Source organism: Populus alba, chromosome 1 (assembly GCF_005239225.2).
Source record: "Populus alba chromosome 1, ASM523922v2, whole genome shotgun sequence".
Lineage (NCBI taxonomy): Eukaryota > Viridiplantae > Streptophyta > Magnoliopsida > Malpighiales > Salicaceae > Populus > Populus alba.
This window is the reverse complement of record NC_133284.1, coordinates 50,823,338-50,835,916: the sequence shown is the minus strand read 5'-3', so window position 1 is coordinate 50,835,916 and position 12,579 is coordinate 50,823,338. Positions and strand designations below refer to the sequence as shown.

Genomic DNA, 12,579 nt, shown 5'->3' with positions numbered 1-12,579 from the left:
ATCCAATAATCAATCTTAAATTTATTAGAAATGTTATTTTTAGTTCACGTATTTTTTTTTCCTGCAGTTCCTTTAGTTTTTTGTAATTTTAATTTTAGTTCAAAATTTTTATTTTCTTACCATTTTAAATCCTTGAGTTTAAGAAATAAGAGAGAAAGTTGTTTGAAAACAATAAAAGAAAGGTGAAGTTTTTGAATGAATTCAAAGACAAAACTCATCCTTTTTTATATCAACAAGTTTTATTATATGAGAGAAGCTTGATTGTGGTAGTTTATTTCTATAAACATGCCTGAAAAATACATTGAGTTTCATTTAGATTTTTTTATTTGGTTTATTTTTATTTTTTGAATGATTTTGGGATTTTATTTTTGATACATAGAGGTTTTTATGGTGTTTTGAGATGCAAAGAAAACCTATGTTATTAATATCATAGGCAAACTTTTTAAAACATTATTGTAATTATTGTTGTCCTCGCGATAATCAGCATTTCTATCTTTGTTATTAACATCATATGCAAAGTTTGTAAAACAACATTATTGTCCTCGTGAAAATGACAGGGAAGTGACCTCTTGTCACTATTATTTCCTTGCTTTCGTCAGGACCGCTGAAATAAGGTAAAGTTGTTTTAGCTCTATATTCTATCTCGTGCTAAGAGGAACAGGAGAATGTTTTGAAAAGCAAGAACATGATTTTATGGCCTCAATCAGAGAGGTAATGCGTGGTGCTAAAAGACAAGGCAGAATAAGGTGTATAGTGGAAATAGACTCTACCTAGTCCCTAGTTAATTTCTATATTTTCATCAAACCTATTTTAGGGTTTGGACATGAACCATCTGAAGAGGTTTTTTTTTCTGGTATATTTTTGTCTTAATAGAGAAAAAAAGGGATAAAAGTAAAACCAGAGAAAGATTAAGAATGCCAAGAGAGTGTGGGATTAATATTGTAATATAAGATATTTTTTAAAATTATTTTTTTGTTTAAGAATATATTTAAATAATTTTTTTAATATTTTACATCAGTATATTAGAATAATAAAAAAACATTAATTTAATATATTTTCAAACAAAACTCATCCCAAACCAGTTAAAAAGAAAGACAAAAGGGTGCCAAGAGGAAATTAACTAGGGAGACTGGGAGATGCTATTTCAATAAAAATAAAACAAAGGATAGCAATGAAAAACTCGGTGCAGGTCTTTGATTTCACACATGAGAGTTACTGAAGAACAACCTTTTTGACAATCCCACCTTTTCTCATTAAAAACAAAAAAAAGAAGCATCAATGCCGATTGCCTTAATTTAATAGAGGATCGACAAAAAAAAAAAAGACTTTTTTCAGGATTTTGGGCTCACTTTTAGGCATAGCGCATATGCGAGGGCATTCACAACAACTCGAGCAAAACAACACCCTATTAGTGGGCAAGTCTTATTGCTTGAGTGTATGATGCGGAGATAGTCATTGCAGATTTTAGTGGCCTAAGTTTGATCCTTTGTTGAGTTCCTTGCAAGTCTTTTTTTTCTCCTTATTCATAATTTTCAAAAAACAAAAAAAAATTGACCGATCATAGCTTTAGATTAATTATATGTGATATTGGAAGAGATGAGGAGCTAGTATCATTCGTACAGGTGTCAAAGTGATCATCATCAGCCTTCCATTCCTTTCTCTCTTTGCTAGGTGAGCACTTGTGCATATTATTCTTAATTTTATTTATTTGTCATTATCTTTATATTATGTTTTTTATCTTAATTATTTCATAAAATTGCATTTTTATGGGAATTGCTGCTTTGAACTCGTAACTGTAAACTATTTTGTTTCAATGTATTCGTTAGATCGGTGGTATGCTATCTTTCACTAATGAAATTCTGTTTGTTGGTTTTGAGAAGGAAAAAAAAAAGTATTTCTATCTTTGTTTTATGGAAAAAGCACATAGATCTATGAACTATATATATATATATATAAAAAGAAAGGATAGATATTCCCATTACTTAACAATCGAGGAAATGAGTGTTTAAAATTAAGATAATGAAATTGAAACCAAATCAGCTTCATTAGATAAAGCTGTTGTGTAAATACGCGTATGATGCAGAGATAGTCATTACAGATTTTAGTTGGCTAAGATTGATCCTTTGTTGAGTTCGTTCCATTAATTATACTTCCTTGCAAGTCTTTTTTGTCTCCTTATTCATAACTTTTTTTTAAAAAAAAGACATTGACCGATCATAGCTTTAGATTGATTAGATGTGTTGTTGGAAGCGATGAGCAGCTCGTATCATTCGTGCAGGTGTCAAAGTGATCATCATCAACCTTCCATACAGAGACTGGTGGAAAATGGCTATCGAAAGTGTTGGTGGGTCCGTTGTATCTAAGATAGCAGAGCTCTTGGTGGAACCAGCAATCAAGCAGTTCCGTTACATGTTCTGTTTCAACGATTTTGTTCAAGAATTCGATGAACAAATGATGAACCTGGCTTTGGCATTTTATCGTCTGCAAGATGCTGTCAACGTTGCTGAAAGGAATGCTGAAGAAATTGAGATTGATGTCAACACATGGCTGGAAAATGCAAAAAACGAAATTGAAGGTGTGAATCGTTTGCAAAATGAAAAAGGAAAAATTGGCAAATGCTTTACTTGGTGTCCAAATTCGATGCGACAATTCAAGTTAAGCAAGGCACTGGCAAAGAAGACGGAGACTTTGAGAAAACTTGAAGAAAATAGCAGAAAGTTTCCAAAAGTGTCCCACAAAGCACCTCTTCAAGACATAGAATTTCTTCCATCAGAGGGACTCACACCCTCGGAATCATCAAAAGAAGCTTTCGAACAGATAATGAAAGCTCTCAAAGATGACACTGTCAATATGATCGGACTGTACGGCATGGGAGGGGTGGGTAAAACCACCCTGGTCAAAGAAGTAGGCAGGGGAGCCAAAGAGTTGCAGCTTGTTGATGAAGTTTTGATAGTCACGGTGTCCCAGAATCCAAATGTCACAGACATGCAGGATCAAATGGCAGTTATTTTAGGTCTGGATTTTGACGGAAAGAGTGGAAAGGAGAGAGCAGGTCGGTTATGGCAGAGACTTCAGGGAAAGAAGGTGCTTATAATCCTGGATGATGCTTGGAAAGATATTGACTTGAAAGAGGTAGGGATCCCATTTGGTGATGCTCACAGGGGTTGTAAAACTCTTCTAACAACACGTCTTGAACACATATGTTCTTCTATGAAGTGCCAGCAAAAAGTGTTATTAAGAGTCTTATCTGAAAATGAAGCATGGGCTTTATTCAAAATCAATGCAGGTTTACGTGATGAGGACTCTGACTTGAACAGAGTGGCAAAGAAGGTTGCGAGAGAATGTAAAGGATTGCCTATAGCACTTGTGACAGTGGGAAGGGCTCTAAGAGATAAATCTGCAGTTGAGTGGGAAGTAGCATTTGATCAGCTAAAAAAGTCTCAATTTCTGGACATGGAACAACTTGATGAACAGAATAATGCATATGCATGTCTTAAGTTGAGCTATGATTATTTGAAGCACGAGAAAACCAAGTTATGTTTCTTGCTATGCTGTTTATTTCCAGAAGATTACAACATTCCAATCGAGGAGTTGACAAGATACGCAGTTGGCTATGGGTTACATCAAGATTACAACATTGAAGATGCAAGGAAACGAGTTTATGTGGCGATCAAAAACCTCAAAGCTTGTTCTATGCTGTTAGGAACTGCAACTGAAGAATATGTCAAAATGCATGACTTGGTTCGTGATGTTGCTATTCAGATAGCATCATCAGAAAAATACGGATTCATGGTAAAGGCTGGCTTTGGGTTGAAGGAGTGGCCAAAGAGTAATAAAAGATTTGAAGGTTTTAAAGTAATCTCGTTAATGGGCAATGAACTCACAGAACTTCCTGAAGGATTGGTGTGTCCACAGCTCAAAGTTCTATTATTAGAACTGGATCGTGGTTTGAATGTTCCAGAGAGGTTTTTTGAAGGGATGAAAGCAATAGAAGTTTTGTCTCTGAAGGGAGGGTGTTTGTCATTGCAATCACTTCAATTCTCAACGAACCTTCAATCGTTGCTGTTGAGAATGTGTGGGTGCAAGGACCTCATTTGGTTGAGAAAGCTGCAAAGACTTGAGATTCTTGGTTTCATGTGGTGGTGCTCCGTTGAAGAATTACCTGATGAAATTGGGGGGCTCAAGGAGTTAAGGTTTTTGGATTTGACAGGTTGTTACAATCTAAGAAGGATTCCTGTGAATTTGATAGGAAGGTTGAAGAAGTTAGAAGAACTGTTGATCGGGGATCGGAGCTTCAAGGGATGGGATGTTGTTGGATGTGACAGCACAGAAGGAATGAATGCAAGCCTAACAGAACTAAGTTCGCTTTCTCATTTAGCTGTATTATCATTGTGGATACCGAAGGTTGAATGCATTCCCAGAGATTTTGTTTTTCCCAGGTTGCTCAAATATGATATAGTGTTAGGGGATGGGTATTCAAAAACAGAATACCCAATCTCGACAAGATTATATTTGGGTGATATCAGCGCCGCATCCTTAAATGCAAAGACATTTGAGCAGTTGTTTCCTACTGTGTCTCAAATTGGTTTTCGTAGTGTGGAGGGTTTAGAAAATATAGCATTGTCCTCTGATCAGATGACCACCCATGGCCATGGGTCGCAAAAGGACTTCTTTCAAAGATTAAAACATGTAGAAGTGAGTGAATGTGGGGATATTCGCACTCTGTTTCCAGCAAAATGGCGGCAAGCTTTGAAAAATCTAAGGAGAGTGGAAATTAATAGATGCGATTCATTGGAAGAAGTATTTGAATTGGATGAAGGAATTAACGAGGAGAAGGAGCTGTCATTTTTAACGGAGTTACAGCTGTCCTGGTTACCTGAGCTCAAATGTATATGGAAGGGGCCCACCAGACATGTCAGCCTCCACAGTCTTACTTGTCTGGCGTTGTATTCTCTTCACAAACTGACATTTATCTTCACACCGTCCCTCGCTCAAAGTCTTATTCATCTGGAAACACTACGGATAGAACATTGCCGTGGATTGAAGCGTCTTATCAAAGAAGAACAGGATGGTGAAAGGGAAATAATTCCAGAGTCTCTTGGCTTCCCAAAATTAAAAACTCTTTGTATAGTTTCCTGTCATTATCTGGAATATGTCTTCCCTGTCTCCGTGTCTCCAAGTTTTCAGAACCTGGAAGAGATGGAGATTCGTGAAGCTAACAATTTAAAGCAAGTATTTTACAGTGGAGAAGGAGATGACATCATCGTCAAGTCTAAAAATAAAGATGGCATCATCGACTTCCCTCAGCTAAGAAAATTGTCTCTTTTTTCCGGATCAAGTTGCAGCTTTTTTGATCCAAAGGATTTTGCTGCTCAATTGCCTTCTTTGCAAGAGTTAACCATTGATGGCCACGAAGAATGTGATAATTTGTTGGCACAGCTTCGAGTATGTCCTTTATATTTCTCCATTTTTTTTCTTTTTTAATTTAAATTGTCAACTTCAATACATTGTCATAATTTGTTCTATCTTTTAAAACAATAGAGTTAAAAAGTAAAAATTGAAACTTTCTTTTTAAACACAATATTTTCTCATTCAAAGAACTTCAAAAGCACCAAATTTGTATTGAATTCAAAAAACATATTTTTTTAATATTTTTTTTTCATTTTTTTTTACAATTTGTTTTCACTTTTTATGAAAAAAATAATTTAAATGATCAATAATCAAGCATTTATATTAAAACATTTTACTAATATTTAAAATTCAAATTATTTTCTTTTATATTTTTATTTTTGGAAAATGTCATAATTGTTTTTTTTTATTATAAATCGAATATAAACAGTTAATTTTTTTGAGTTAAAGTATAATTTTTCATGATTGCTTTTAATTTAACTAATATAAAATAATAGTTTGTATTCAGATTATCATAAATATGAAAAAATATGATTTTATATTCCCATGACCTGTTGCCTTGTCTATCTATATCTTCTTGTTGATAAGTATTTCGGTATTGGGGATTACTGGTTCATCTATTTAACAAAATTATATAATAGTTTCAAAGTGCACAAAAATTACTAGGAATTATATCTAACAAATTGGTACCCTTATTTTTTTTGATGCAGGGGTTTACAAGTTTGGAAACATTGAAGTTGTCCTCCCTGCTTGTGCCTGACTTGAGGATTATATGGAAGGGTCTTGTGCTGAGAAATTTGACTACTTTGAAGGTGAAGGAGTGTAAGAGACTAACACATGTATTCACCGACAGCATGATTGCTAGTCTAGTTCAACTTCAAGTTCTAAAGATATCAAATTGTGAGGAATTGGAGCAAATCATTGCTAAGGATAATGATGATGAAAATGATCAGATATTATCAGGAAGTGATCTCCAATCTTCATACTTCCCTAATTTGCGTCAACTTGAGATCACAGGATGCAACAAGTTGAAGAGTCTTTTCCCGGTAACCATGGCTTCAGGTCTCAAAAAGCTTCAAACACTTCATGTAAGTGAATCCTCTCAATTATTGGGAGTATTCGGGCAGGATGATCATGCTTCACCTGCCAATCTTGAGAAGGAGATGGTGCTCCCTGATCTGCAGGAGTTGTTGCTTGTACAATTACCAAGCATTTCCTGCTTTAGTCTCAGATGTAATGATTTCTTGTTCCCTCATTTGAAGAAGTTGGAGGTTGATGGATGTCCAAAGCTGACCACAATATTTGGTACTAGATCAAATGGTTCAATGAGTGCTCAATCAGAGGTACTGTATATTTGACATGATTTCTTGCCACTCGTTTAGTTTTAAAAGTGCACAATAATTACTATGAATTACATCTAACAAATCGGTACCCTTGTTTTCTTTTGATGTAGGGGTTTACAAGTTTGGAAACATTGAAGTTGTCCTCCCTGCTTGTGCCTGACTTGAGGATTATATGGAAGGGTCTTGTGCTGAGAAATTTGACTACTTTGAAGGTGAAGGAGTGTAAGAGACTAACACATGTATTCACCGACAGCATGATTGCTAGTCTAGTTCAACTTCAAGTTCTAAAGATATCAAATTGTGAGGAATTGGAGCAAATCATTGCTAAGGATAATGATGATGAAAATGATCAGATATTATCAGGAAGTGATCTCCAATCTTCATACTTCCCTAATTTGCGTCAACTTGAGATCACAGGATGCAACAAGTTGAAGAGTCTTTTCCCGGTAGCCATGGCTTCAGGTCTCAAAAAGCTTCAAAAACTTCATGTAAGTGAATCCTCTCAATTATTGGGAGTATTCGGGCAGGATGATCATGCTTCACCTGCCAATCTTGGGAAGGAGATGGTGCTCCCTGATCTGCACGAGTTGTTGCTTGTACAATTACCAAGCATTTCTTGCTTTAGTCTCAAATGTAATGATTTCTTGTTCCCTCATTTGAAGAAGTTGGAGGTTGATGGATGTCCAAAGCTGACCACAATATTTGGTACTAGATCAAATGGTACAATGAGTGCTCAATCAGAGGTACTGTATATTTGACATGATTTCTTGCCTCTCGTTTAGTTTTAAAAGTGTACAATAATTACTATGAATTACATCTAACAAATCGGTACCCTTGTTTTCTTTTGATGTAGGGATTTACAAGTTTGGAAACATTGAAGTTGTCCTCCCTGCTTGTGCCTGACTTGAGGATTATATGGAAGGGTCTTGTGCTGAGAAATTTGACTACTTTGAAGGTGAAGGAGTGTAAGAGACTAACACATGTATTCACCGACAGCATGATTGCTAGTCTAGTTCAACTTCAAGTTCTAAAGATATCAAATTGTGAGGAATTGGAGCAAATCATTGCTAAGGATAATGATGATGAAAATGATCAGATATTGTCAGGAAATGATCTCCAATCTTCATGCTTCCCCAATTTATTTATACTCGAGATCAGAGGATGCAACAAGTTGAAGAGTCTCTTCCCTGTAGCCATGGCTTCAGGTCTTAAAAAGATCCAAATACTTAGAGTAAGTGAATCCTCTCAATTATTGGGAGTGTTTGGGCAGGGTGATCATGCTTCACCTGCCAATACTGAGAAGGAGATGGTGCTCCCTCGTCTAAAGGAGTTGTTGCTTGTACAATTACCAAGTATTTTCTACTTTAGTCTCGGACGTTATGATTTCTTGTTCCCTCATTTGGAGAAGTTGGAGGTGACTGGATGCCCGAAGCTGACCACAGAATCTGCTACTACATCAAATGACACAATGAGTGCTCAAACAGAGGTGCTGTTGATTTGACTGGGCTGCTAGCCTCTCGTTTAGTTTTAAAAGTGCACAATAATTAATATGAATTACATCTAACAAATCGATACCCTTGTTTTCTTTTGATGCAGGGGTTTATGAATTTGAAAGAAATATCTATTGGAAACTTGGAAGGAGTACAAGACTTAATGCAAGTTGGACGTTTGGTAACTAATAGTAGAGGTGGGCATGAACTTTCACTCTTGAGTTTGAAAACATTACACTTGAACCTATTGCCTGACATGAGGTGTATATGGAAGGGCCTCGAGCCGAGCTATTTGACTACTTTGAAGGTGAATGAGTGTAAGAGACTGACACATGTATTCACAGACAACATGATTGCTACTCTAGTTCAACTAAACTTTCTAGAGATATCAAATTGTGAGGAATTGGAGCAAATCATTGCTAAGGATAATGACGATGAAAATGATCAGATATTGTCAGGAAGTGATCTCCAATCTTCATGCTTCCCCAATTTATTTATACTCGAGATCAGAGGATGCAACAAGTTGAAGAGTCTCTTCCCTGTAGCCATGGCTTCAGGTCTTAAAAAGATCCAAATACTTAGAGTAAGTGAATCCTCTCAATTATTGGGAGTGTTTGGGCAGGGTGATCATGCTTCACCTGCCAATACTGAGAAGGAGATGGTGCTCCCTCGTCTAAAGGAGTTGTTGCTTGTACAATTACCAAGTATTTTCTACTTTAGTCTCGGACGTTATGATTTCTTGTTCCCTTATTTGGAGAAGTTGGAGGTGACTGGATGCCCGAAGCTGACCACAGAATCTGCTACTACATCAAATGACACAATGAGTGCTCAAACAGAGGTGCTGTTGATTTGACTGGGCTGCTAGCCTCTCGTTTAGTTTTAAAAGTGCACAATAATTATTATGAATTACATCTAACAAATCGATACCCTTGTTTTCTTTTGATGCAGGGGTTTATGAATTTGAAAGAAATATCTATTGGAAACTTGGAAGGAGTACAAGACTTAATGCAAGTTGGACGTTTGGTAACTAATAGTAGAGGTGGGCATGAACTTTCACTCTTGAGTTTGAAAACATTACACTTGAACCTATTGCCTGACATGAGGTGTATATGGAAAGGCCTCGTGCCGAGCAATTTGACTGCTTTGAAGGTGAATGAGTGTAAGAGACTGGCACATATATTCACAGACAACATGATTGCTAGTCTAGTTCAGCTGAAAGTTCTAGAGATATCAAATTGTGAGGAATTGGAGCAAATCATTGGTAAGGATAATGATGATGAAAATGATCAGATATTGTCAGGAAGTGATCTCCAATCTTCATGCTTCCCCAATTTATGTATAATCGAGATCAGAGGATGCAACAAGTTGAAGAGTCTCTTCCCAGTAACCATGGCTTCAGGTCTCAAAAAGATCCAAATGCTTAAAGTAAGTGAATCCTCTCAATTATTGGGAGTATTTGGGCAGGGTAATCATGCTTCACCTGCCAATACTGAGAAGGAGTTGGTGCTCCCTGATCTACAGGAGTTGTTGCTTGTACAATTACCAAGTATTTTCTGCTTTAGTCTCGGACGTTATGATTTCTTGTTCCCTCATTTGGAGAAGTTGGAGGTGCGTGGATGCCCAAAGCTAACCACAGAATCTGCTATTACATCAAATGACTCAATGAGTGCTCAATCAGAGGTGCTGCTGATTTGACTTGGTTGCTTGCCTCTCGTTTAGTTTTAAAAGTGCACAATAATTACTATGAATTACATCTAACAAATCGGTAATGTTGTTATCTTTTGATGCAGGGGTTTATGAATTTGAAAGAAATATATATTGGAAACTTGGAAGGAGTACAAGAGTTAATGCAAGTTGGACGTTTGGTAACTAATAGAATAGGTGGGCATGAATTTTCACTCGTGAGTTTGGAAACATTACACTTGAACTTATTGCCTGACATGAGGTGTATATGGAAGGGCCTCGTGCCGAGCAATTTGACTGCTTTCAAGGTGGAAGAGTGTAAGAGACTGACACATGTATTCACAGACAGCATGATTGCTAGTCTAGCTCAACTGAAAGTTCTAGAGATATCAACTTGTGATGAATTGGAGCAAATCATTGCTTGGGATAATGATGATGAAAAGGATCAGATATTGTCAGGAAGTGATCTCCAATCTGCATGCTTCCCTAATTTGTACCGACTTGATATAAAAGGATGCAACAAGTTGAAGAGTCTCTTCCCAATAGCCATGGCTTCAGGTCTCAAAAAGCTCCAAATACTTAGAGTAAGTGAATCCTCTCAATTATTGGGAGTATTTGGGAAGGGTGATGATGCTTTACCTGCTAATACTGAGAAGGTGTTGGTGCTCCCTGATCTGAAGTGGCTGTTTCTTCAAAAATTACCAAGCATTGTGTACTTCAGTCATGGATGTTATGATTTCATATTCCCTTATTTGTCGATATTGGTGGTGCGTCAATGTCCAAAGTTGTCCACAAGATTTGCTACTACATCAAATGGTTCAATGAGTGCTCATTCAGAGGTTCTGTATATTTGACATGATTTCTTGCCTCTCTTTCAGTGCTTTTATTTCTTGTTTCCCTCAATAATAAGACTTACAAGTTAGAATGTGTATACCATGCTGGAATTGGTTTTGCAGGTATCTCAAGTAGTTCAGGATTCAAGTACTGGCTGCTCCGTGCCAACCAGAACTTATAGAACATGGACCCTAGATGATGGGTGGGAAGAGGAAGAGGAAGAGGAAGAGGAAGAGGAAGATGGTGGTCATAATGATTGCGTCAGATGATTAGTTTGGCATTGGAATTTGGAAAGCATGCTAGTTGGCTGCAACTATTTATCTTCTATCCTTCTTTAAATGGTTGGATTAAATCAACAAATACGAGATGCCTGGATGATCTTTGTTCTTGATGTTTGCATTAGGTTGGTTGGTTGGTTACCTATTTCATGATCAACTCGACATTGGTGGGAAGTAATTCCAGGTGTTTCATTAGCTAGAACAATTTGTCTTATTTCATGTGTTTGTTGTGTGAACTTCCAGAATTGTTGTGTGTTTAGTAATTTATTGTGCCAACCTTAAAAAAAGGGCTTTTGTTTGTTTGCCCATTTGTATTTCTTTTTCTCTTTATATATTTTTCTATTTTTAAAATATAAAAATTCTTTAAAAAAAATTATTCCAATAAAAAATTATTTTATATATCTATTTTTATCTTCACCATCTAACACATTTTCATCACTCCTGTATTTATTCATTTTGTTCTAAAATACTAATTAAATACAACCTAATTTTTAAATTTAAGTTTATAAAAAAGATATAAATATCACAACATAGGATAAAAGTTTTAAGAAGAAACACTCATAATAATAATAATAATAATAATAACAATAATAATAATAATAATAACAATAAAACTTTTTCAAATTTGTGCTAAAGGAATCACCTTTCTATTTATTTAGGCTGTCTAAAGCTAAACTTACTAAATTAATTTTGTCACACACAACAATTAATTAATCCATTAAATTTGGACTATTGTTGAAAAAACATGCTAAATACAACATCATAAGCCAGTTGACAATAATTTGTTGTTAAAATTTGCAGTCACAATCTGTGCTATATGGAATAGGAGAAACGAACAGGTAAGGAACAATTATTCCTTCTCGTCCTATAGAGCTGTTCAAGCAGGTCTGAACTTTCTCTCTAGCTGGTCTACTTCTCGGTTTACACCAGCACATATAGCAATCCATCCTAGTTTGCCTAAATGGGAGAAACCTCCTCCTGGTTTTATCAAATGCAATATAGATGCAGCAGTTGACAATAATCAAGAGGCTATGGGAGCAGTGTTTGTCTTGCATGATGAGGAGGAAGCTTTGATAATGCGTGGCTGCTGGCATGCTAATGATGTTTTTCCAAGGTTAGCAGAGGTATTATATATATATTATTGGCATCACCCTTGAATATGAACCAAATATAACCTAAATAACCTAATTTTTTTCATTTAATTTCTGATTTTCTGAAAGGATTTGATTATTACAACATAAAACAGGATAAAAGTTGAAAAACAAAAAGCACCCACACCTACATGATAAAATGGGCTAATTATATGGTCACAATCACATTAGCAGATGTCGGCTATAAATTACAAAATCAAAATAACCTTAACCAAAATTGATTACCCAAAATTAATTTTAAAATTAGATTTATTTAACTTATATCTAAAATATATTAATATGAATTTCTTCCTATAAAAAATATATGGAACCTGATAAAAAAAACAATTTCTTCTTCAATTTTTTTAATCATGATTTGTAAATCTTGATATAAAGAAAAAAATTATTTTAT

At 35.6% G+C, this 12,579-nt stretch overlaps 1 protein-coding gene across 1 annotated transcript; it reads left to right on the top strand.

Annotated features, from left to right (window-relative positions):
• The first annotated feature begins 1,307 nt into the window (after positions 1–1,307).
• Positions 1,308–11,351, top strand: LOC118061196 (uncharacterized). Its single transcript, XM_073404503.1, has 10 exons — positions 1,308–1,671; positions 2,279–5,445; positions 6,120–6,752; positions 6,863–7,495; positions 7,606–8,238; positions 8,349–9,080; positions 9,191–9,667; positions 9,764–9,922; positions 10,033–10,764; positions 10,882–11,351. The coding sequence occupies exons 2-10, from the start codon at positions 2,326–2,328 to the stop codon at positions 11,026–11,028; spliced, it is 7,266 nt and encodes a 2,421-aa protein (XP_073260604.1). The 5' UTR covers positions 1,308–1,671; positions 2,279–2,325; the 3' UTR covers positions 11,029–11,351.
• Positions 11,352–12,579: the final 1,228 nt, after the last annotated feature.

What these genes read in the sequence shown, in the direction of transcription:
- LOC118061196 (XM_073404503.1), top strand. Translation starts at nt 2,326, where the DNA reads ATGGCTATCGAAAGTGTTGGTGGGTCCGTTGTATCTAAGATAGCAGAG. An exon ending in CAATGAGTGCTCAAACAGAG is followed by an intron (nt 9,081 to 9,190) that starts GTGCTGTTGATT and finishes CTTTTGATGCAG; the next exon opens with GGGTTTATGAATTTGAAAGA. An exon ending in CAATGAGTGCTCATTCAGAG is followed by an intron (nt 10,765 to 10,881) that starts GTTCTGTATATT and finishes TTGGTTTTGCAG; the next exon opens with GTATCTCAAGTAGTTCAGGA.